The sequence below is a fragment of the Suncus etruscus genome, chromosome 9, assembly GCF_024139225.1.
Source record: "Suncus etruscus isolate mSunEtr1 chromosome 9, mSunEtr1.pri.cur, whole genome shotgun sequence".
Classification (NCBI taxonomy): Eukaryota; Metazoa; Chordata; class Mammalia; order Eulipotyphla; family Soricidae; genus Suncus; species Suncus etruscus.
Genome location: NC_064856.1, coordinates 66,242,042 through 66,267,215, shown reverse-complemented (window position 1 = coordinate 66,267,215; position 25,174 = coordinate 66,242,042). Strand labels below are relative to the sequence as shown.

At 33.0% G+C, this 25,174-nt stretch overlaps 1 protein-coding gene across 1 annotated transcript in view; it reads left to right on the top strand.

The window, feature by feature from the left end:
* SOX6 (SRY-box transcription factor 6) overlaps positions 1 to 25,174 on the top strand; it is a 558,762-nt gene that overhangs the window by 412,430 nt on the left and 121,158 nt on the right. Inside the window, exon 10 of the mRNA XM_049781120.1 lies at positions 18,556 to 18,679. Coding sequence (XP_049637077.1) covers positions 18,556 to 18,679 — 124 coding nt within the window. The remainder of the gene's footprint in view (positions 1 to 18,555; positions 18,680 to 25,174) is intronic.

The following is a 25,174-nucleotide window of genomic DNA, read 5'->3' as shown; positions in this document are numbered from 1 at the left end:
GATTTTTAATAGTTATAATAGTAAAGCCAAGGCCAATTTACATTTTTCCTCTGTGCCTCAGTTTTCTCCTCCCTAAAATGTGGTGATTAGATCTGATCATGTTGTGGAAAAAAGGAGAATAATAATTAATTAATTAATTAATTATCCCTCTGGTAAAGCCTCATTAGAATTCGTTATCCAGGTGAGAACCATGTATTTCAGTCTTGATCCTTTTCCATTTGTGGAAATCTTCAATTTTATGATTTATAAAGCTTTATTCAATTCTCTCTTGTACTTATATTTAAGTTTGAAATACAAGATTGGAAAAAGTCATTTCAGTTCTAAAAGTGTGATTTTTAAAGTGAGGTTATATCTATTTTTGTAATATATATGTATGTAAATATCAAATTATGGAAAAAATCTTTTATAGTATGATAGATAACTATGGTTATATATTTTATGTGAATTCATAAGCATCTTTAAAAAATCAAAGCCACATTGTTAATTTATAATTTTAATGGGAAATATAAATTTTGGAGAACATGGTGAAATACTTGCTTTGTGTCATATATTCCAACTTATAATGTAAAAAATCTAAGACTTTTACATGTTTTTCTAGGATATAGTTTTCCTTTATTATTTACAGTTTGTTGAAAAAAAAAGCTTCGAGGGATATAGGGCATTAGAGTACCACATCTTTAACTAGCTGGGGCATAATACATGATTTGAGTCCCCAATATTTTCAAACAGTATGGTTTGTTTATTAAAGAAACCCCATGCTGTGACTGAATCAGTCTAATAGAAGCCAAGTTTGAACTTGTAAATTCAAATGTATGCCCATATATCTTGGGCATATATCATACATAATGATGTGGGGTCTAGACATCTTTCTGGGTTTGTTTATGTCTGTTATGGATTCCTCTCATTATCCATGCTGTTTGAGGGAGACCCTATGGATTCAGCTAGTTTATTGCATACTTTTTATATTTTAAGTCTAACTTAGAGTTCTGAATAGTACATATGTCCTAACTTTGAATTTTATTTTCTCACTTTCTTTTATGATGATGATTAAGGAAAATTAAAGTAAAATTTTAAGGAACAGTGACTCATTTGAGAGGGACTGACCATAATCTTTTCTGCCTTGTATCAAGTATGGTTTTAAACCTTAATGTTTATTGTTACTCTTTCTAAAATTTGGGGGGGGGGTTCATTGAGTTTTTAGCATCTGTTTTCTTACTTTAAAACCATATAGTGTGCTATCTGGTTTTTCATTATCATTAATTTAGTAAGGGTTAATCTCTAGTCATAATATATCTTTTTTAAGATATGTATTTTCAGCATATCCAGAATACTAGTTAGAATTTAATAAGTGTACTTAAACAATATACTTTAGAGCCAGAGAGACATTACAGCAGGAAAAGAATTTGCCTTACTTGAGGCTAACCTGATTTCAATCTCCAGTATCATGTATCCCTGAGCACCAGCAGGAGTGATCCCTGAGCATACAGCCAAGAGTAAACCTTTAGTACTGCTGTGTGTGACTACAGAACAATAAAAATTAAAAAGAATATGTTTTATGTATAAAATTTAAAATTTAGTTGTTTTTACTATTAATATGGAGGAAATAATGCCAGTTTGACTAGCATCTTTCATTGCTGAAATTGTGGTTAAAACCTCTCCCCTGGACATTCATTCTTATAAATTAGGTATCTTCTTCCATGACTTTAATTAAGAAACCACTATTCATATACTTCATAAGTTGAAAGGTGTTTTTTTAATTATGTAAAATAAATAAACAAATCAAGTAATTATATAATAATTTAAAATAAATATTAAAAGGATGGATTATCATTGGAATTTATTATTATGGATATTATTGAGAGAGTAAAATAAGACTTGCTATAAATATTTACTAGGTTCTCAAATCTAGAGATATTCCACTATTAGGTGATTTTATGCCTGTTTATGATGGAAGGAACAAAAGAAACTTTAAAAACGGAAAGCATAAACATAATTGAACCACCCACTTAAAAGAGAAATTGGAATAGATGTTTTCCAGGGGAGAACATGCTTTCTGTGTAAAAAGGGCTAGTGTAACAAGAAGTCATCTATTCCTGATTTCTTTAGACAGCTAGAGCTTTGTGCCTTGTCTAGTTTCAGCGTTTTAAGAGCTTGTTCTGTGTAGCAGAAATAATACAATAAATGGGTTTAACCACATTTGTCTCAGCTAGACAGTCTGCTTTGTCAGAGATTGCTGGTACAACATAAACAAATTATGTGTTTGTAGTGCTTTTCAATGAAAGCCTATCTAACAGAGCCGAGATTGTGTTTCAGCAGCTGTAGATTTAATCTCCTACCTGTCAGTTAAAACAGGCATTTCCTGAGCCAGATAAGGACTGGTTGCAGAGGAGGGAAGTAGTCACAGCTGGACAAAGATCTATTGTTATTGGCTGATAATTTCTATGTAGAGTCAACTTCTTATCCTACCATGGAAACTACAATCATGGTACAGTTTTAAAGAAGCTGAACTGGTGTTTTCATATTGTTAAATCAAGAAGAATTAAAAAAAAATCAAAGCTGAATAGTATGTCATTCATATTGTAATTGTAATCTAGGCATTTGTAAAAAAAATACAAAAGTCTATGGTTTATATTGTATTTATATCATTCTATATCATTGTAGACGTTATGTCTATTGAAATTACTTGTTCACAGATTTCTAAAAAGAACTTTTTAGCGCTTACAAACTAGCCAACTCCAAAACTTGTATATATGTTATTACTTATTGTATGTCTCTATTGAATAGCACATGATGTTTCTTATTTTTCTTCCATTTCTGAGCTCCCTTTCTTTCTTTGATTTTCTTATTACTGGTAGTAATTTTTAAAGTTAATTGTCTAAAAATTAGTTTTGTTGATTTGGAGAAAATATTTTCTCTAGACTTTGTTAAAGTATTACATTTCTAAGCCCTTCGTGTCCCAGGTCATGAATGGCTAATGGCAGCAGGGGACTCTGATACATTGATTTTTGTATTTAAGCCAACTTGATCAGAAATGTAGTGAAGGAGAAAAATGAGGGGCATTGGTGGTGGAAATATTGACTGGTGAAGGGAGGTGTCCTTTTTTATAACTGAAATCCAACTACAAACATGTTTATAATAATAGTGCTTAAATAAAGATATTAATTTAAAAAAGAAATATAAACTATTTTATAGTTTTTAAGTGTTCAAGTTTAAAGATAAATGTATACATTTTAGTTGTTAGTTTTTTATTAATTAAACTTTTATCTAAGTTTTTGTGACAGTTTTTATTTTTTAAAAGGCTTTCTACATTTATCAGTTGACTTTTTAAATGAGGGGATCAGCCCTGACATTGCTCAATGCTTACTCTTATTTCTGTATTTAGTGATCACTCCTGGCTATGCCCAAGGAATGCCAGGAGGTCAAAGTTGGGCTAGCCATATGCAAAGCAAATGTTGTACCTGTTGTGCCATCTCTCCAGTCCAAATAAATGTTTTGTTTATGGGTTTGTTTTCTAAAATGGAACATGGAGTATTATGTTTTAGAAAAAGCAAATATGAATACATGAATGTAGACAAAAAGAATATAATTTCTTAAGAGAAAGCTCTTGAGCACAGTGAGATGTGGCCCCCAACTCAAGAAAATTGCATTTATTAATTTTCCATTTTAAATTCTAATTTATATCTCTATTGACCTCAGTGAAGCAAAATAATTTTCCCTAATTTTTATTATAATACCATGATTTGCCAAATTGCTCATAACATAGTTCTTTCAGGTATTGAACGTTCAAACACTAATCCTTCAATTAGTGGTAACTTCCCTCTACTAGTGTCCTCAGTTTCCTATTCATCACCCTAGTGTTCCCTCTTGCAGGCACAAACAACTATGTTTTATTGCATACTAAAACACAGAGGCAAATAGAATTTAAAAAAAAATTAGGTCAACAGGTTAATTTGAAAAGATTGTTATATCTCGCCATGGTGTTACTGACAATAGTTTCTAAAGATTTAATGGGCTGTGGTTGGTGCTAGCTGAGCCTTCTTCACTACTCACTACTCGTTAGGCTCTCTGATGTTCATAGATTACTCGGTACCTTTCTCATCAAAATTCCTGTGATTCTACTGGACTGACACTACTATAAGATATTGAAGTATAGCACAGTTCAGTATTTATATATCTAAAACAAATTTGGTGGGTTGGAAGTTTGATAAGGTTAGTCATTGAGTAGGGACATTTCTGTTTGAGGATGTGAATAATTTTTCAGTCAGTCAGCTAGCTAATCAATCATATTATTACTTTTCGAAGGCATTATCCTAGTAATACATTAAGAATCTATATTTAGAATGTTTTTATTCAATTTGAGCATAGTGGATAGAAAACATGGAAAAAGACTACCTTTATCACCAATTTTGAAATGGTTAGATAGTTTATAAACCAGTCTCTCACTTGTTTCTTGTTTGATTATAGTCAATTTTCTTAACTGCATATATAAGTTTTTATAAGCCTTAATCATATCTTATATTACTTTTTTCTTTCTTGAATCCTTCAATAACCATAATAATAAACAATAATAATCATGCTCATGATTAAATCTAAATATCTTGGTATTTTACAGGACCCAAATTACCTAGTCTTATTTATTTTTATTATTATTTATTTATTTTTGCTTTTAAGCTACCTCCAGTGGCTCTCAGGGCACTTACTCTAGGTTCTTTAGTCAGATGCTTAGGGAATCATATGTGGTACAAGGGATCAAATTTGAATTGGTCACATGCAAGGTGTACAGCCATACCCATGGTACTATTGCTCTGGCTTCTATATGTTCTTTGTTTTTTAAATTACAAACAAGTTTGTAGTTGGGTTTCAGTTATAAAAAAGAACACCCTCCCTTTACCAGTGCAACCTTTCCACCACTAATGCCTCCTATCTCTCTCTTCCCATACCTCCTCCCCCATCTCCTTGTTCTCCCACCTCCTTCCCCATTTACCTCCTCCCCTCTGTGCCTGCAGTTGAGACAGGCATACTACTTCTCTCACTCTTTACCATTGTCATGATAGTTGTTAGTGTAGTTATTTCTAACTGCACTCACCACTCCTTGTGGTAAGCTTCATATCATGCCCAGTCCTTCCAACCCTCATCTCTATTGTCTCTGGGATTTATTACAATAATGTCTTTTAATTTTCTTAAATCCCATAAATGAGTGACACTATTCTATCTTTCTCCCTCTGACTTATTTCATTCAGAATATGTCCTCTGTATATAGAAAAATTTCATGGATTCATTATGGCTGCATAAGATTCCATTTTGTTTATGTACCACAGTTTCTTTAGCCATTCATCCCTTGCCGGGCATCTGAGCTGTTTCCAGATTCCTACAAGTGGTGTTGGGACAACTGGTCAGCCACATGCAAGAAAGTGAACTTGGACCTCCATCTAAAACAATGCACAAAGGTCAAATCCAAAAGACCTGGATATCAGATCTATCTAATCTTTATCTTTGGCTATTTTCTTATTTTATTCTACTCTGATCTTACTAATACAAACTCACTCAAGTTTTTTTCTGCTTCAAGACCTTTCTACAATGTGTCTTCTACCTGAGAAATGTTTACTCAGATAGTCCTAAGTAGAGTTTTTTCAGCTCATTCAAGGTATGCTCTAACCAGTTCTTCAAAAATACTCTTTTTTGATCATCCTATCCAATACTGTCCTCTCTATTCCATACCTACTTCTCTCACTCTCTTTTCTCTCCTCTTCACATTCTATGGCATTACTTTATATTACTCTATATTTCTCAGACCTATTACCAACTGATATTCATTGTGTGTATATATTATACACATTAAAACATATTTATTGGTGTATTGTCTTTACGTGATAATAGCAGGGAATTTTGCCTATTTCTACATCCTGTATCTAAAGTAGAATTAAATATTAAAATAAAACCATTAGGTAACTTAATACAGTATGTGCAAAATAAATTTTTACATAAGGAAAATGTATATTACACGGGGACATTTAGCAAGAAATTAAATTTGAGCTAAGTCTTGAAAAGTAAGTTAGGTTTAGTAAAGCAGAGTCTACAAGTGAAAGATCATATTATAAGAGAAGTTAAGGGTTGCATGAACAAAAAGTTACTGAAAGAAGAGGAGATTAGGAGATTGGGGAATTTTTCATGACAAATATATTAAGAACATTTGTATTTCTTCTTTCTCTTCTTTGTCTTTTCCTCCTCCTTTTTTCTTTCTCCTTCTCCTTCTTCTTTATCATCATTCTTTAAAAATAACACAATAACATCTGTAATGATTTCAAGTCCAGCCTAGAGGAGGGTGTATAGACCTTTCTTCTTTAATAACAATATTTATTTATTGTTTCTAGGTGATTTAATGTGAACAGAATACTAAATTAAAGTATAAAAATGCTCTTTTAAAATCCACATGTTAATATACTTATCATCAGTTTGTGTATATCTATATGTATTGTAAGCAGATCTGTAGAGTGATAGGCGAGAATTTTGGGGTATACTATAAAATCATAAAGATTTGTGTTTGTACATTATAAAAACTCAAAAGTTATATAGTTTTTTCTATATCGCTATGCTTTGCTCTTCATTCTTTTCTTTGAAGATTATCTTAATTTATTTCTTTGCCTCCCAATTACTCTTATTGACACTGTTTTCCATTAATGCTTTCAGTTAGGGTAGGTTGCCATTACTGAAATATTAGTTATAAATAGCTTAGATAGCTCATGTTTTCTCAGTGTTCCTAGAGTATGTTTCTAGGCCCTCTAGCCTTTTACAAAACTGCTTCTGTTCTCTATGAGAGAATATGCTTAAATGTCTTTTTCTTTTATTCATAGTTATTATGTCCAATGTTAAATAATAAGATTGAAAAATTACTATTTTATAAAACTGCCTTCCTGGCTCATCTAGTGAGGAACTTATTTCTGTCACCAAAGGACTATAATTGATGCTCAGATTGTTAAAAAAAAAAAAAAAAACTAGAGGCATCTCTAAATTGTACATAGAAAAATGTCAACAAATACTGTTGGAGAATTTAGTCATTTAAAAATATCTTCAAATAAATATATAAAGTTAATTTTTGTATCTTCAAACCAACTAACTAGTAAGTAGATTTCAAAATTAGATTCCAATTATGCATGCCAAAGGAAAAGATCACTCTAATGAAGTATGTTTGGAGCAGATGTATATTTCTGTTGCCTCAGTTTGAGGATTGAGGATTGTACATGATAAAAAAAACTTTGAATTAGTGCAGAATATTTAAATATATTCTGAATGGCCATAGCTTAGAATTTGAATCACATAAAATTAAAGTTCTTTGAATGAATGGTTGTAACGTATTTGTTGGGTCCCTATTCTGTGTAAGAGAGGGACTGTTACTAAGCTCTGGAGAATAACAAAGCCTCACCCTTTAAGTTGCTTGTGCATAATTTTAACAAGACCTGTAGTCTAAGATATAAACCTGCATTTCTGAAGGAGGAATTTAATAATTTAACTCTGGTCATTCCTAACAGAATAATGTTGTGTAAAATACTTTAGGGGTAAAAGCCAGATTGCCTTCATTACAGGTCAAAAGTTTATGCACGGTTTATATCTGAATTTAGTTGCTACAAAGAAAGGAATGCCACATTCTTCACAATGTTAGCGTATTTATGTGGCATTTATACATAATTTGAAAAAATTAATTTTAATCTTGGCAAACCACTTTGATCACTGTGTATTTAATGGGGTTTCCACTTGACTAATAATCATTAGTCTCTAACATGTTTCATACTTCTGTGGAAATAAGATAGAGTGGAATACAAAACATACATCTTCACTAGTCTTTGGAAATATCTAAAATAATTGACTAGCTCAGTCTTCTGTGATGGCCTAGTGACCACTAACTGTGACTATTTGCATAATAGTCAACTCTTCACTTCTGTAGTGATAACTGTTTGTATCTGATTAAAATTAAGACTGTTTTAGTTCTCTTGACTTTTCCAGAAGTTGCAAAAATTGAGATTTGCTGTTCTGCTTTAACCAAACAAATGCACACATGGGGATAACAATATGCTGAGTTTATGCAGATTTTACAGCACGAATCTGAATAAAATACCCACTAATAGATCCTTAAGGAGTAATAAACACACATGAATTTTCCTTAGTTGCACTTTAAAGTGATTTTAACATACTACTAGGCCTTAACAATAATATTTAATTGACAAGATTATGCATTTGTATGGATTGAAAAGGTGGTAGATATCTAATTCCAAATGAATCATAAATTTTACTTTTGCATAACATGTTTTATTAATTTCTTTATGGCCAGTATATTCTACTTCCCTCCTGGTGAGAGTTTCTTAAAACATAGTAAGATAATTTAGCCATATTTAATTAACATTTATCATCCATTTTATAAAGTAATCTGACTTTTTCCCTCATAAATGCTCTCAAAATATTTTTGGCCTCCAGACTATAGGAAGACTATGGAACGATGCCTAAAAGACATTTTGTCATCATTTCATATGTTTTTTTTTAAAGTAAAGTTTTCCTTTTTAGACCCTGTTGTAAAGTATGCTTACAAACCCAATGATTTATACTAATTTGTAAGTGAAAATAAACTTGACACCCTCCCTGATAAAATAAAGCTATCAGCTTCTTTAAGGCATCTTTATACTAGGCACTGGATTCGGAGGTGAATGCTTGGTGCTCAGTAAGTGGTTATTAAAGAGTTGAATTAATACAGGTACTATCAACCACTTTTCTCTATTGTTTTGGAACCTAAGAAGTCATTGTATATGGGTAGTGCTCTTATTTCAAGAAGTACAGACACAAATAAATAAGAGATGTTAAAAAATTATGATTATGTTGGTGCTAAATTCACAGTTTTTACTTTGAAAATTCAGTATTTTACAATATACGTATAAACGAGTGAGAGAGAAAGTAATGACGTTTGACTACTGATGCTGCTGGTAGATTAATGAGATATTTGCCTACTTTAGAAAATGCAAATAGAGTGAGTATATATAGCATGCTGAGAATATAAAAAGAGGTGTTAACACAGAGGACAGGATTAGCTCTGCCAGAGTCATTAACATTTCTCTCTGAATATATACCTAAGAAAAAAATTTTTATAAACATATGCTATTGAATTGATCGATGAAGTCATTGTGCTCCTACTTTCAAAGATCATTTCCTTTATGTGCAACCAAGGAATGGTATTAGAATATATAGACTATGAAGTAAATTTAAAATCACTAATTTAAGTCCTAATTAGAAAGAGAACTGTGTTTGAATGGTTTGGTAGTGAGTGTGACTTCATAGTAAAACTAGGTACACAACATGTCTTTTCTAATTCTTTTGTATTTTTAGGTGTTTTATCATCTAAATTATCAAGATAAGTTAACCACTGGAACATGTTTTTCTTTAACACATTTTTAAAAGTATAACATGCATATCAATCAGGGCTTCACACAAGCAAGGTCAAGTGCTCTACCACTGAGTCAACTCCTTCATCTCAAGGTTTTAAAACTATTATTTGAGGGGACAGGGCAACAGTTTAAAGGGTGGAACAAATGACTCGAAAGCTTAAAGCACTGTAATTCCTTTTATCTCCTGGCTTTCCATCTACTTTTGGGTGTAGTCTTGTGGCCCTCAGTACCACTAAGCCTGGAAAGTTCTACATTCCTGAGCCAGAGCATCCAACCATCAGATCAACACTGCTGTGTCTAGCCTGTAGTAACTTCTGAACTTCTAGAAAAGCTGGGAGACATTTATGAAAATAGTTATGTCTTGAATAAAAGCTATGAGTTTCTTCTACTTTTTCTTGGCTCTATTGATGCTTTTGAAAAAGTACTGGCAGTTATATGCAATTTCTGGGAAGATATCAGAACACATAAAAGATAAATGTTTATAAGAGGAATATGGCATTTTTTATGTTATCCTGGTGCAGTAGAGAGGGGAAGAGATAAAGAGGAAGAAGAAATATCCTGTCATTAGCAATCAAACAAAATCAAAATAGGATCCTCTTCTGGATGCAGTTCATTATTTTTACCTTGTTAGTCGTTAAATAGTAGGTAGGTTACATCTGGGAAAATGGAGTTCTTTGTTCTTAAATATTCCAGAAATGTTGTGTCTTAGACTTGCCCCTGATAAAATTTCAACTTGATCATTTTGTTAGAGATAACTAGACTGTCCACAAGTATGGCGTTGCTGTCCTCCATTAAGGTTTAAGCTAGAGATTTGCAAAATAAACAAATGGAAAGAAAATGAAGTGAACTCAAGATTAAAAGTCATTCTTAGATTATTACTTTCTTTTTTGTTTGTGTGTTTTCTTTTTGTTTTTGTTTTTTTTTCTGGGAGGTCACACCTGGCAATTTTCAGGCATTACTCCTAGCTCTGCACTCAGAAATCAGTCCTGACAGTGCTCAGGGAACCATATAGGATAGTGGGGATCAAACACTAGTTGGCCACATATAAGGCAAATGCCCTACCTTCTTTACTATTATCCCAACCTCTAGTTTTAGGCTCTTTTTAAAATCAGAACTATAGTTTCATACTTTTTGCAACTATTTTAACCAAACGATTGCATGAAAACTAGTTAATTTCTGGATGTTTCTTACATTGGCTAATTGGCACAAGATACAGGCTTTTTTTTATTAGCCTTATGATAAGAGAAGTGGGTCATATAGAATAAATAGCATAGGACATTTAAGGGATTTTATTTACTTGGCAAGAGATAATTAATGAATTGAATCAATCAGTGGTCTTCAGATAGGCTGTATGTAATGTAAGTTTTCTTTATTACTGCAGACTAGTATCAGCAAAGAGTAGTTGAGTATGCAGACTCCTACATTAAGTTTCTACATCAGGGCAATTCAGAGCCATAACATTTTAGGCACATTTTAACAAAAATATATTCTGAAGGAGGTTATCTTCAAGCCTAATTTAGTTTTTGAAATGGGACCCTTTTCTTTTCACTCCAGAATTAACTGAGATTCACGTATAGTTGGATTTATACCTTTTTTTAATGCACATTTTTTGATAGTAAAAGTCATCTCTCTAACCTTGAAATTCTTCTTATGTAGTTTCTGGTTCCTTTGTTTCTTTTAGTCTAGATGCTACAGCTTTTATAATGTTAACACTTCATGCTAGTGACTCAGCTATTCTGTGAAGTAAGTAATATGACCTTTAAAGAATTTCCTCTCTCCTCCCATGTTTTCTGTGTCTGTATGCTACACTTCTGTGAAAGTTTCTTCTCACACTATTTTCTATCTCTATTTTTTTCTCCTGTCATGATGCACAAACATTGGAAACATTCCTTACAATAGATTAAAGAACCACTCTCCAATTAAACCACATGAGAAATAGTTTTCTAGAAATAAAGCAGTAAAAATATTTACACTCACTCTCTGTCTTTAACACAGTAATAGACAGTATATGGTCATGATTTTCAATACAAATACTTATTTCCCATCACTAAAAAAAGTTAAATAATATTTATGAAAGAGAAAATGAGGCCCCCTGAGTGTCACTCAGTTTGTATATTAGCACACAGCCAGGTCTCTGCCAAGTTGCTCTCTGACTGACTGCTGCAGATGCTCTTTCTCAAGTATTCTGAGTCATATCTTTAGTGCAAGTCTTCAGGGACAAACAATAGCACCTGTTCCTCACAAGATATCAGGCCAGTTAGCCCATTCATGTATCTTTAATGAAGCTCTGGGGCAGATGGCAAAAAAAAAAAAAAAAAAAAAAAAAAATGGCATCATCAACAACTTAGCACAGAGAAAACAAAGGGAGTAAGTGTTGATGCAACAATGCTGGTTTACGAATAGGAAGAGAGAGAACCTAAGTGTTGCACACACATCTGCTGCTGTCTTGATTGTCTGAAAGACATAAGGAACACCCAAGCAATTAAAATTTCTGGGCATGTCGCCTATTTGGTCAAGAATGTGTTCCTCGTCTCCTCCAAAAGGGAAATGCTTTGGTCAGGGATTGTGGAAGTTCAGAATTAATGGAGACTTGTGCTTTGGAGAAACACAGTTCATTTCTTTCATGAAGAACCGACAGTACCTCACCTACGAGGGGCTTCAGGTTTCTTATTAAGTATTTTAAATGATGTAGACAGCCAGTTAGTGATTACTTTCAGAGCTATAAAAATATAGTTGCATGCTCAGAGATATGTTTTCCATATCAAGTTTCTGTTTGTATTAACAAAACAGTTTTGCCTCTTTACCTAAAAAATAATTAAGCTATCTCTGAATTTTGTTTATAGAAATATACACTTTCCAGAAAAGTGTTATTTGATATTTTGATAACTTCTTGAAAAAGACATGTGGAGACTGGTCACTCCTTGATGGAGTGAGGGAATTCTATTATTTTTTTTATTCTTTAGTAAAATTTTTTGTAGGCTGATGTTTACAATGTAACTGCCTTCCTAGTATATCACAAAATGGGAAAACAAGATGATAGAAGAAAAAAGAAAAAGCTGGCTTACAATCCTTCTGGTAGGATGGACATATTCTGTATCTTCAAAATTCTTTATCTGTCTATAGCACTGACTTTCAGTGTAGTGAACTTCAATCATTTTCATAGGAGGAAAACATTTGGAAGGCTTATGTGAAGCTTGTGTAATATCTAAGCTCTCTTTCTTTGTTTCTAGTATTTGTTTTGTCCTAATTTATATTCAACTTTTAATCAATAATCTAGTAAGTACAATAAATAGAAAACTATAAAAGGGAGAAATTGGATTCTACTACTATCATTTACCCTGGCACATATGATGAGTTTCTATGAATAATGTTCATTGAGAAGTACTCTCAGGGGGCTGGAGTGATAGCATAGCAGTAAGACAATTGCTTTGCATGTGGCCAACACAGGATGGACCCCAGTTCAAATCCCAGCATTCCATATGGTCCCCTGAGCCTGTCAGGAGCAACTTCTGAGCTTAGACCCAGGAGTAACTCCTGAGCACCGCCAGGTGTGATCCAAAAACAAAAACAAAAAAGGGAAGTATACTTAGATATGCATTACTTTGTTAGTTTAAAAGACATGTAACAAAAGTGTCACACTGGGTTCTGGAGCTGAATAATACTATTAGATTTCCTCAATGGCATTGGTAAATTGATTCACAGTTGTATCTCAATTGTTGTGAAAACAGAACTATAGTTTTGTTATATTCATATTGTCATATATTTGTTTTACTTTTCATATCTATGTAAAAAACATTAAAAAACTGGGTAAAGGTTACATAAGATTTATGCATATTACTTATTAGAGCTGCATGGCAGTTTACACATATAAAATTTCAGTAAAATAATTGTTAGCAATATTAATTATATTACTTATCTAATTTGGATGTTTAGAAAAAGGTAATTGTGTAATATAGTTCTTAAAAGTCTATTAAAATAAAGACTAAACTTTGAGCCTAGTATACTTGGACTTAAAGCCTAGGTCTGTCACTTTTTTTTTTAATTTTTATTTTATTGAAACAATTGTGATCTAGAGTCCTTCCTAGTTGAATTTCATATATCCAATGAGTCAGGACCCTTCCTACTACCATCAGTATCAACCTTCTTCCACCAATGGACCCAGAGTGTATTCTATGTCACCACCCTTTGCCCCCTGGCCTGTTTGTTTTCCTACCACTTTTTAACTAACTGAAGCTACTTTCTCACTCTCACGATATCAATCTTTCTCATAAAATAAAAATATTGAGAGAAAATAAATACCTCATAGTTTTGAGGACGAATTGAGTTATTAGAGCATGGAAATAATTTTCAGTGCATGAAATATAGGAAACTGAAATGTATTAGCAATTACATTATTATTATTATATTATAATTATCATCATCATCATTATTATGAATTCAATATTTAGACCAAGAATGTAGCTTTTTGTCAGTTTCTCCCAGCCCACAATTACTGATTACTAGCTAGTTTGGCTTGTCGTCAATAACCTACAGTTGAAATTTCATATCATTGTTTTCCTTAAAATACATTAAGGACAATTTATCATTTATAATTAAATAATATTTTGTAATGCCTGTATTGCAATATATTGAATTAATGATAACAAACTTAATATGTACTGCCAGCAATATACCTCTGGCATATAAAATTATTTTCAGTTGTTGACCTACGTATTTTTTCTACCAAAATAGTGTGCGTATAGTTTTTCTCTTCACTGAAATCATTGTGATTTACAATGAAACATGACTGGGCATAGTTATTAGCGGTTTTGGACTTTAAATCCAACTGTCTTTTGCCATGTGACCTTCGCGTATCTTTTGCTTCCTCTAGCCTTCTATTTCTCAATGTGTAAATTGTGAGGTTGGAACTAGGTTTCTGAGTCCTTATTGTAGCACCAGCTTTATTCGAGTATTTGCTCAAAAATTATGCTTTAAAGACCCTGCTTCATAATCTACTAATTTAAAGACATTGAAGATGTGATAGATCTTTGTTTAAAGAAGCCCTTTATTTGATACTGGTGTATATTCAAATCACTTCTTTGAAAATAACTACTTTAAATGGAATTTTAGTCTAAATTTTATTTATTTATTCTTTTTGGAGGCCACTGCCAGCAGTGGACTTACTCCTGACTAATCTCAGGGATCACTCCTGATAGTATTCATGGGACTATACGGGATAATAGGATTGAACCCAGGTTGACTACATGCAAGCCAACCACTTTACTTATTGTACTATTGTTCTGACCCCAATATAGTTTAAATTTTCTATTACTGGACTAAGAAAGTTTTATTCAATAAAAACTACCTTCTTTCACTAAAAGAAAAATAAAATTAGTTTTTTCATGCTATTGATAATCCTCCTTAAATATCACTTTGACAATTAGTGATTAGATCATCTCTATACTTTATTCTAGCATTATCATCCTTTCATTACATTGCTTTCACAGTGGCTATGTTCCCCCTGTTTATTTGTTCTTTAATTTATTGAAACTGCTTATGGACTAATAGTTAATACTGGAAATTTCTAATGTAGCCTATATTGTAGAAGGTGATGAATAGGAATAAATTATTCTAAATTATTTGAGTATGTGTTTATATTAAATGCTCAGTTCTTTGGCACTAAAATGGCCCCATATAATTTAATTTACTTTGTTATTACATGTGCACAGATTGTTAACAATTTAGATACAAATTGTCACTGAAATCCTTATGTTGTTTCTTTTTGGACAGCTTGGGTATCAATGTAAAAATAAAATTATGGTGGCCATAGATATTACAAGGGTTAAGACACTTGTATCTGACCAACTTTAGTTCATTCCAGAGCAGCAAATAAATATGGTACCCAGAGGTTTTCCAAGAGTGTTTGTGAGCACAGGTAAAGAAGCTATCTCTGGGCATTGCCAAGTGTGGCCCCAAAGCAATAATAATAACAAAACAACTTATAATAAATTTTTCATTTGAAGATACTGTTTAATAAATTACACTAGCTATATTATATTACATGTAAAATTATTTTTGTAATAAAACTTTTCCAAACATTCTAGAAACTTAGGATGGGATAAGTCTCAGTGATGCTTGGCATCTTCTAAGACAGCTTAAGCTTCTTATTGTCAAACTTAATTATTTAAGTGCCCTTTGCTTTCTTTATTGGATAAAATTTAGAAAAACAATCTTCTATTTCTTGCTCTACCAATAATTTGAAATTTTTGAGTATTGGGAATGCAAACAATATAAGAAAAAATCCACTGTTTCCTGAGTATTTACTATATATTACTACTTTCCTCATCTAGTTATAAGCACATAAGGAAGTTTTTTATTCGTTTGAGTTTTCACTTAAAGCAATAGCTCAGAAAGTTTAAATAACTGTAGACAATAGGTATAAGTTCAAACTTGACATCAAAGCTTTCATAGACATATTAATCACTAAAAGGATGATCGTTGGCTTTGTTTACTGAATTTTTACTTTTAAAATGTTGGAATGATAATATTGAAACTCTTACATTAGAGTTGTAGTTATGTCATCTTCTCTAAAACATCTATAATGTATGGCTTTATAGTTTTTACCTTATCAAAGGATCTCTTTAGCCAAGTGGTTTTTTTGGTTTTGTTTTGTTTTGTTTTGGGACCATGGCAGTGCTCAGGTCTTACTCAAGACTCTGCATTCAAGGATCACTCCTACCTGTGGCAACCAGGAGGACCAAGGTTCAAAGCCACATGCAAGGAAATTACTGAACCCACTACTGTCACACTAGCCTCACCAAATTGATTCTTAAAAAACACATTATTCAAACAAATTTACTTTGTATTAAACTTTCCCCTAATTAAAAAATAGAAACTTCTGTGTCAGTGTTCAAGATTTATCTTGTTCTTATTGCTTGCCTCATTACTTCAAATATTATTATTATTATTATTATTATTATTATTATTAAACATTTTATTGAAACCATTGTGATTTACAAAGTTCTTCATAGTTGGATTTTAAACATACAATGTTTCATGGCCAACCCCACCACCGTTGACCTTCTAATAATGTTTCCAGAGTGCTTCCTATGCCAATATCCTTGCCCCCAGCTTGCCAGCATAATAGACTCATTTTAAGTTGAGATTGTTAAAGTTTGAGTCTCATGATTTCATTGTTGTTGACTTTTGCTTGGATATTTAATTTTGTCCTTTTTTAACACCACCAATATACCTGAGACCTATTTTTCTGAATAGTTTTTATTTTCCTAGTTACTTCTCAAGACCCATGAGGCATAATAATAACGCGATCAATAACTTGTTCAATAATAGAAGGAAAGAAGAAATAATCGTGATACCTAGCTATCTCATTTTCTTGTTCTCTTTTAGAATGTAAAGCAACTAGATAGCTCTAAGGCCATAGACTCATGTCCCGAAAACTTGTCCTCTGCATGTTAGCAGGCTGCTGTTTATTTTTAAGCATATACCATGGCCCTCATCTTTAACATCTCAGGTTTGCATCAGGTCACAACAAACTAAAGCTGAACAGCAAGCCTAGGGATTTTATTCAGGGTTAAAGGCAAGACCTGGACACTAGGGGATCAGCTCCAATTTAAGCAGGCTAAGTTTGCACCCTAATGTACAAAACTTGGGCTTACCTCAGCTAAAATAGAAGAAATAGCTGCCCAAAGCTAGTTTCTTTCACGCCCCACTGGCAAGGTAGTAATTGCACAAAGACCTTTTTATTATAAGTTGATTTTCCTGAGAAATGAATTCAGAAAAATACTGTATAGTGTTTATTTTTTGCTTGCCCTTTATTAACCCACATCTTAGGGCTTTCCCTGGAGAAAAACTGTTGGTAAATGAAACCTCTTAGACCCACACAGAAGCATTTTGGACTATGTCCTTAAATGTGGAGGGAATGGGAACAGGACAAGGCAAGTTGGTGCTATTTAAACAGGGTCATCAGCCAGTATATGGAATTTTGCCTAAAGAAATTTAGGAATTTAAATGGGGGGAGGGTTTGAGGTTGGTAAAATTATTGGCAAAGGTTTGTTTTTTTAAACAGGATGTATAATGCAATCCTTTTATACTAGTGAAGAGGCCAAAAAAACTAGTTGGAACTTAAAGATCATTTCTGTTAGTGCATCCTAGTTTAGATCCTTAAATAACAAAAGTTCTACAGTTCAGCCTATAAAATCTCGCCCACAATGCTGGGACAGAGCTTTCTTCTGATGCTGCCCTAAAATCAGGGCAGGCTGCGTGCATACAGTGAAGGGGGGTGCTAGGAAATTAAAATGTGATTTTCACAAGCATGATTCTGTCATGGTTCTTATTTTCTTTATATGGAATACAAATACTGATATAGAGTGAAGATTTTCTGTTTTGCATTTTTGTGCTCTTTGATACATTTATTGAGGTCAAATGAAATTTGATATAGTAGGATTTATTATGAAATGCTCTCTGAATACAACTCCATAATTACTGAGCTACATGGTAGTGCATAAAGCTGTAAAACTGCTTAGCCAGACAAGCAATTTATATGTTACATCGAGGTGTGCATGGCAAGGAATATTAGTTTAATTGGAAGCCAAGATGTAGTGGCCTTAAATCTGAAGAGCTATATGTTCAACATAATGCAGTGAGGCTTTGAAATAAGATAGCTGTACTGGGGAGACACCGCTTTTGGAAATATATAACAATTAGGCATTACTTTCTGACCAAGGCTATTAAATGCTATTTTCAAAAGAATGCACAGAATGCAAAGCAGGTTGAAAGGGCAAAATCTTTACATTGTGTATTATAAAAAACAAGGAATTTCTTCTAGCTTTCCGCTTAAAAATAGATGAGAGGGGGAAAAAAGCCAAGATAAAAGAAAACCATTAACTACAATGTAGTGGCAAGCAGGCATGGATGAGGCAAATTTACAAGAAGGCCCTTGGTTATATTCCACTGGGCAAATGGAGTCTCTGGGCAGAATTCTGGTGAACTGTGCCTGAATTATCACAGGGTGAAGATTTGGGGTGAGACTAGAAAAGGTGGCTGCTTGAATACCAGCACATCACTAGAAGTGAAAAACAAATCTGTGTGGCCTGCATTTGCTCTGTCTGATCATAGGCTCTCTTCTGTTTAGCAGGTTCAGGGTCACATGCCTCCGCTCATGATCCCAATTTTTCCACATGACCAGCGGACCTTGGCAGCAGCTGCTGCTGCCCAACAGGGATTCCTCTTCCCTCCTGGAATAACATACAAACCAGGTAAGTAGAGAGAGATTTAACATTCTTTTGGAAATGTTAAGTTCCACATGTTTTTTGCGTAGTAGTCACAACAAACACAGGAGCATATGAAGGAAGTCTGAATAAGAAGACCATAAAAGCTTATTTCAAAGTAAAATTAGAATTGGGAAGCCGAGAAGGGGGATTGTTATAAACTTCTAGGTTGCTATAAAACTTTTACTCCCCCCCCTTTTTTTACTTGAGTTTGTTTTGAATTCACAGATGGAAATGCTACTTTCCCCAGGGATTACACATTTTTTGGTTAACTTTTTTCATACCTTTGCTGTGAATAATTGTCCTTGGTTAAGGAAACGTTCCTCCTCCCGAGAGCTTTCATACTGTGAGAGAATGGGCACACACAACATAAATGCCATTGTTTATTGTCTAATTGTCTTGGAAAAAAATTAAAATGGGTTTGATTTAATTAACTCACCACTAATAGATAAGACTCAATTTTTTAGTCTAAATAATGAAGTAGTCAGGGGTGTTTTCTCATCTTTGAACCTCAAAAAACAGGTCACATAACCTTGCAGTGAAATATGTTTTGAGATGATTTAGCAAATGTTATGATTTTTCTTTATTCCTCTGAGTTTACTGGACTCCTGGGGAATTCAATTAGGGGCATAATGGTTTGAAGCTTCTTTTAGAGCCTCCTTGTAAACAGAGCTTTAAATGTTTAAAGATATTTGCCAAAGGAATTCAATGTAAGAAGATAGTCAAGCAAATAAAAGTGAACCTTAATTTCATTTGTGCATTCTTTGTATGTGACCTCAGCTCAGAAGTAATGACCTTGTTTTATTCATTAATAATTTCTGTGTCAAGTTCCTTTTAACATATTAACCTGATTATGTTAACCACCAAATCTGAATGCAACAGATCTGTATGCTGCAGTTTCTATGCATTTGTGGTTTACATTATGAACAAAGGTATTTTAATATGCTTCAATATAATAAATATAAATCACTTTATCAAAATTCTTTATTAAGGGGGTAAAGTCCAGTCTAACCAGCATTGACATCTATTTTAATTTCCTATTGTCATTATTTATTTATATTTTTGTTTGTTTGTTTGTTTTTGAATCGCACTTGCTCAGGGCTTACTCCTTGTTCTGTGCTCAAGGATCATTCTTGGGGAACTATAGGCCTCAGGGACTATATGCCTCAGGCATAAGAAAGGAGAACACCTACCCATTCATTGTACTTTCTCTCTGGTCTTTGATTCCAGTAATTCAAATAATAGAGATGTTAAGAACTTGTCTAATTTAGGATTTAACTTTGAAAACTCCTATGTTGTAAGTCCAAAAGGTTTTTAAATGTGAGCATAAAAGAAAACATTGTTCAAATTATTTAAGGGGCTGGAGTGATAGCAGAGCTGTATGGTGTTTGCCTTGCATGCAGCCTACCTGAGACAGTCCCGGGTTCAATCCCCAGCATCCAAGATGATTCCCTGAGCCTGCCAGGGGCGATTCCTAAGTGCAGAGTCAAGAGTAACCCCTGAGTGCCTCCTGATGTGGCCCCAAAACCAAAAAGAAAGGGGGAGGTGCCAGACTGGTAGCACAGTGGTAGGGCTAGCACAGTGGAGAAATATTATTATATATTTAATAACATATATATAAGTTTAACTTATATATATAAGTTTAGGCCATAAGAAAGTTTTCTCATGTAGCATCAATGAGATTATTATATATAATTAGAACAATTATATATTAGAAACAATATTATACAGAAGTACATTACCTTCATTGAATACAAGTTTTTAAGCAACAAAAACTAGCGTTCTGGCTATCAGTTATTATTATGTACATTAAAATGTATTGATTAAGAGAGGCAGTGGATTTAGATATGTTGGATATAAAATGTATTTTCTGGTTGCTCTAAATTATCTTATATAATTTAAATAACCATAATGTTAAATGCTACATCCATTTTGACTACTCTGGTAGTTGTATCAAAATTAAACATAAAATATAGGAGTGGTATACATTCTGACACTATTATTAATAGAGGAATCACATAATTAATAGACTTAATCTATATATTCTTCTATATTCTATGTATTATATTACTGACTTGAGGATTAAGAATACTGTTAAATTATAGTTTGGATAAGGAAAAATCTATTTTGCCCCAGATTGCTCTATGATAGCTTCACTTAAAGTACAGGTGAGAAAATAGCTAAAATTTTAGCAGAGAGATGACTATCACATCTATAAGTCTTAAAAGGGTGACATATTTATAGCAGGTGTCTTTAAAGAAGAGGATAAATTAGCACTGCTTTTGTTTTTTAAAAAAAAAAAGGTGAGTGCTTCTCATTTTGATTTCTCCAGACTTCTATAATCTGAAATAATGCTACAATGTTGGTGTCTCTAAGTGATTGACTTCATTATTGATTCTCATAGAGCCTAGAGTATTTTTGAGTGATTTTATTATAAAAGTTTACTATTTTAAAATAATATAAGGAAAATCCAAACAAATATATCTCTGCCTGTGGACCTTTTTACTGTCATATAATATAACCATTATTCTGGGTCGCAGAATACAGTGAATTCCAGACAAGTTTTCCTATTTCAGTGATTTGTTGAGGAGACATGTTCATCCACAGGAATTGTGCAGATTCAGTGAAATGTCATCAATTTAATATCTCCATAAATTGCTTTATGGAGTTTATTTTAAAATATTTCACTGGTACTATAATTAAAGAAAACTTGTCTGAAATAGCTCATCAGGTTCCAGAACAAAACAGAAAGAATTATGTTTGCTTTAATCTTTCACATCCTGAATCTGATAGATGTAGCATTATAGGGTAAGAGTACATACATGTTCTTGGTAAGCATATGAAAGATCATTATTTAGTTTCTGGTAAAATAAAAACAATAGTTACTCACCCCCCACACCCCCACCTTTATCTGCCAGAGATGATACAGCTGACCTGTGCATTTGACAGGTTGAGTAAAACTTTTGCCACTAATATTGTGCCCTGAAAGTTCTTTAGGAGATCCTAGGAGTAGGATTTGTGCATACTCCTGACTCCACAACTAATTTATTATTCATAATATGAAATATAAAACTTCCTGAATTATTACTTAATACCAAACATAATGATACTTTACTTGGGTTATTTTTAAATTCTTACATCAGGGGCCGAAGTGGTGGCACAAGCGGTGGGGTGTTTGTCTTGCATGCGCTGACCTAGGATGGACAGTGGTTCAATACCCTGGTGTCCCATATGGTCCTTTAAGTCAGGAGCGATATCTGAGTGCATAGCTTGGTGCAACCCCTAAGTGTGACCACATGAGGCCCCCCCCCAAAAAAAAAACAAAAAATAAAAAAATCTTACATCAACAAGCTATTTAACCTCACAAAGCCTCATATTTTTATCATCTAAAAGAGTCATCATATTTTTACTGTTCAAGTGGGTAGCAAGATTACGTTTCTTAATGTATATACATGTTCTTTGAAAATTCTAAAGCACCATATTTGGCAGTAAATTTAGGCCATAAAATTGAGTAATTTAGTAACAATAATGATAATCTCTTAAAAAAATATGTGGTGTAAAGTCTGGGCTTTTGATTCATGTATTATTTCTTTACGTGCTACCTAAAATTTTCATAAGTATATTATGTTTATTTTCATAACAATTATGGCTAAAATAGGAGTAGTATTAATTTCTTGTAAATGTACAACTAGGTGGTATTGTACAGTTGTTGTATATTGTGTACATATCACCTTTCTTTTTTTTGTTTTGTTTTGTTTTTTGGGGCCACACCCATTTCACGCTCAGGGGTTACTCCTGGCTATTAGATCAGAAATTGCCCCTGGCTTGAGGGAACCATATGGGATGCCTGGGGGATCAATCCGCAGTCTGTCCCAGCCTAGCACTTGAAAGGCAGACGCCTTACCTCTAGCACCACCTCTCCGGCCCCAACATATCACCATTCTTTATATCTAAAACAATTTTATTATTTCTAACAAAAACTCTCCAGCAAAGGAGTTATTATTCTTTCTATGTACATATCCTAACCCCTAATAAGGGCGACTGCTATCTCAGATATATTCTCTCTTGAATTTTCCCATTTGAAACACTTCATAGAAATAAAATCACAATACTTGTCTTTTTTCTGTCTTAATGTTCATAGGTGTATTTTCAAGAATCATTAATATATATTACCTATCAAAACTAATATATTGATGGTTAAAAATATTCACTGTGTACATTTGCTTATTTGTCTGCTTATCTTGTTTGACTAATGATGGATATTTGAGGCTGTTTTTAAATTTTGGTTATTGTGAAAATGTTGCTTATGAACATTAATTAACAAATTTTCATTCACGTCCCTGATTTCAGTTCTGTGAACATATATATATTTAGGAGTGAAATTGTTTGGCCAAGTGATAGTTATATGTGTAATTTTTTTAAAGAAATCATGTTTTCCTTAAAGGCTATATCATATCACATTTTCAACAGCAATGCAAAATAATTTCCTTTTCCTCCACATTTTCATTAACCTTGGGTATTCTGGATTTTGTTTTGTTTTGTTTTCTTTGTTTGTTTTTGGTTTTGGGAGCCACACCCAGTGATGCTCAGAAGCTACTCCTGGCTATGCTCTCAGAAATCGCTCCTGGCTTGGGGGACCATATGGGATGCCAGGGAATCAAAGGATGGTCCATCCTAGGTCAGCAGCTTGCAAGGCAAATGCTTACCTTACCTCTAGCACCACCACTCTTTTACCTCCTTTATTATCTCTTTTGCCCCGATTGTACTATGATATAGCCATGAAATTGTCCCCAAATCCCGCATCATAAAAGTGTACATGTTTATTTTCTGCTTAGTGGCAGGAAGAGAAGGGGTTTGGAACCCATACCTTGTAGTGCTCAGGGCTTACTCCTGATTCTTCTCAGGGAGGTGCTTGAGGGACCATATGAGGTACCAGAGATGGAACGGAGGTCAGACATGTAAGATATTTGAACCTCTATACTATCTTTCCAGCCAATACCTGTATATTTTCTTTTAAGTGTTTGACAGATTTTGCATCTAAGTTTAGATCAATGATCCAATTGAGCTAATTTTTAGTTTGATATAATGTTAGCATCTGACTTCATTTTTTTAATATGTGATATTCAATTTTCCTAGTACAGTTTGTTGAAAATATGTTCTTTATCTCATTGACTGGTCTTGGCACAATTGTCAAAATCAATTACTTCTATGTGCCCTAATTCTGTTTTATTGTTCTATCTCTACTCATGACAGAGCCATGCTATTTTAATTACAGTAGAATTACCATATATATTGAGTATAAGCTGACTTGAGTATAAGCCAACCCCCCTAATTTTACCCTAAAAAACTGGGAAACTTAGAGACTCGAATAGAATAAGCCAAGGTGGAAATTGCAGTAGCCACTAGTAAATTTAAAAAATAAAAATAAATACTCAAAACAACTACAATAATTGAGGAATTAGTAAGTTAAATGTTTTTCAATATTTATTGCTAAAGAAAAACGTAAACTAGCAACAATAACTTTACAACTTTAAATAAAGTGCCGAAAAATGTAGCTTTAACAGGTAATCAAGCTAAATCACAAAGGTTAAAATCCTTCAAAACTGATTCTTCCTCTTCCTCTGTATGTCCAAACAGAGCTTCAGCTGTATCTGATGTGAGGGTATCAGCATAGACATTGTCAGATCATCATCACTGCTGTCGGTCTCATACAAAGGGCAGAATATTGTGGGTTAAATAGTTCAATGACATCTAGTTCAGTTCAGCCGCCTACCTCTTCAGCTCAGCCACGACTTGTGGACTTAGCTGCAGTGCTGCCCCCTTCAGCAGACCACAGAAGATGACTGGAGACTATGTGCATTTGACCCGGGTTTGATCCCCCAGCATCCCATATGGTCCCCCAAGCCAGGAGCGATTTCTGAGCGTAGCCAGGAGTAAATCACTGGTGTGGCCTCCAAACCAAAAAAAAAATATAAAAAAGGATGTGTGAGTTTTCCAATTGTACAATTGTATCCTTCCTTTTTAAGATTGTTCTGGTTATTGGGGGTTCTTGTAATATAAATATAATAAAAAATAAATATAAATATAAATAAATAAAATATAATAAATAACATAAATATAAGGGTCAACTCCCATATTTGTAAAAATAAAGTCTTTTAAATATCCTTTCATAAGTTTTATAGTTTTCTGTACTCGTTTTTCTTTTCATTGGTTAAATTTATTTTTAAATATTTTATTTTAGATTCCATGGTAAATTAAAGTTTATTATTATTTTCCTTTTGTAAAATTTTTTTTGCTAGCATATAGAAATGTAGCTTTAAACTTTTAAAATTATGCCCTGTAATTTTTATAATTTGAGTTATTTTAGTTCAAATACATGTTGATTCGTCAGTATATTTCTATATACAGAATCCTATGCTGTACACATGTAGTTTTTCTTGTTACCAATATTGATGATTTTCTTTCTCCTTTTTTTTTTTTTTT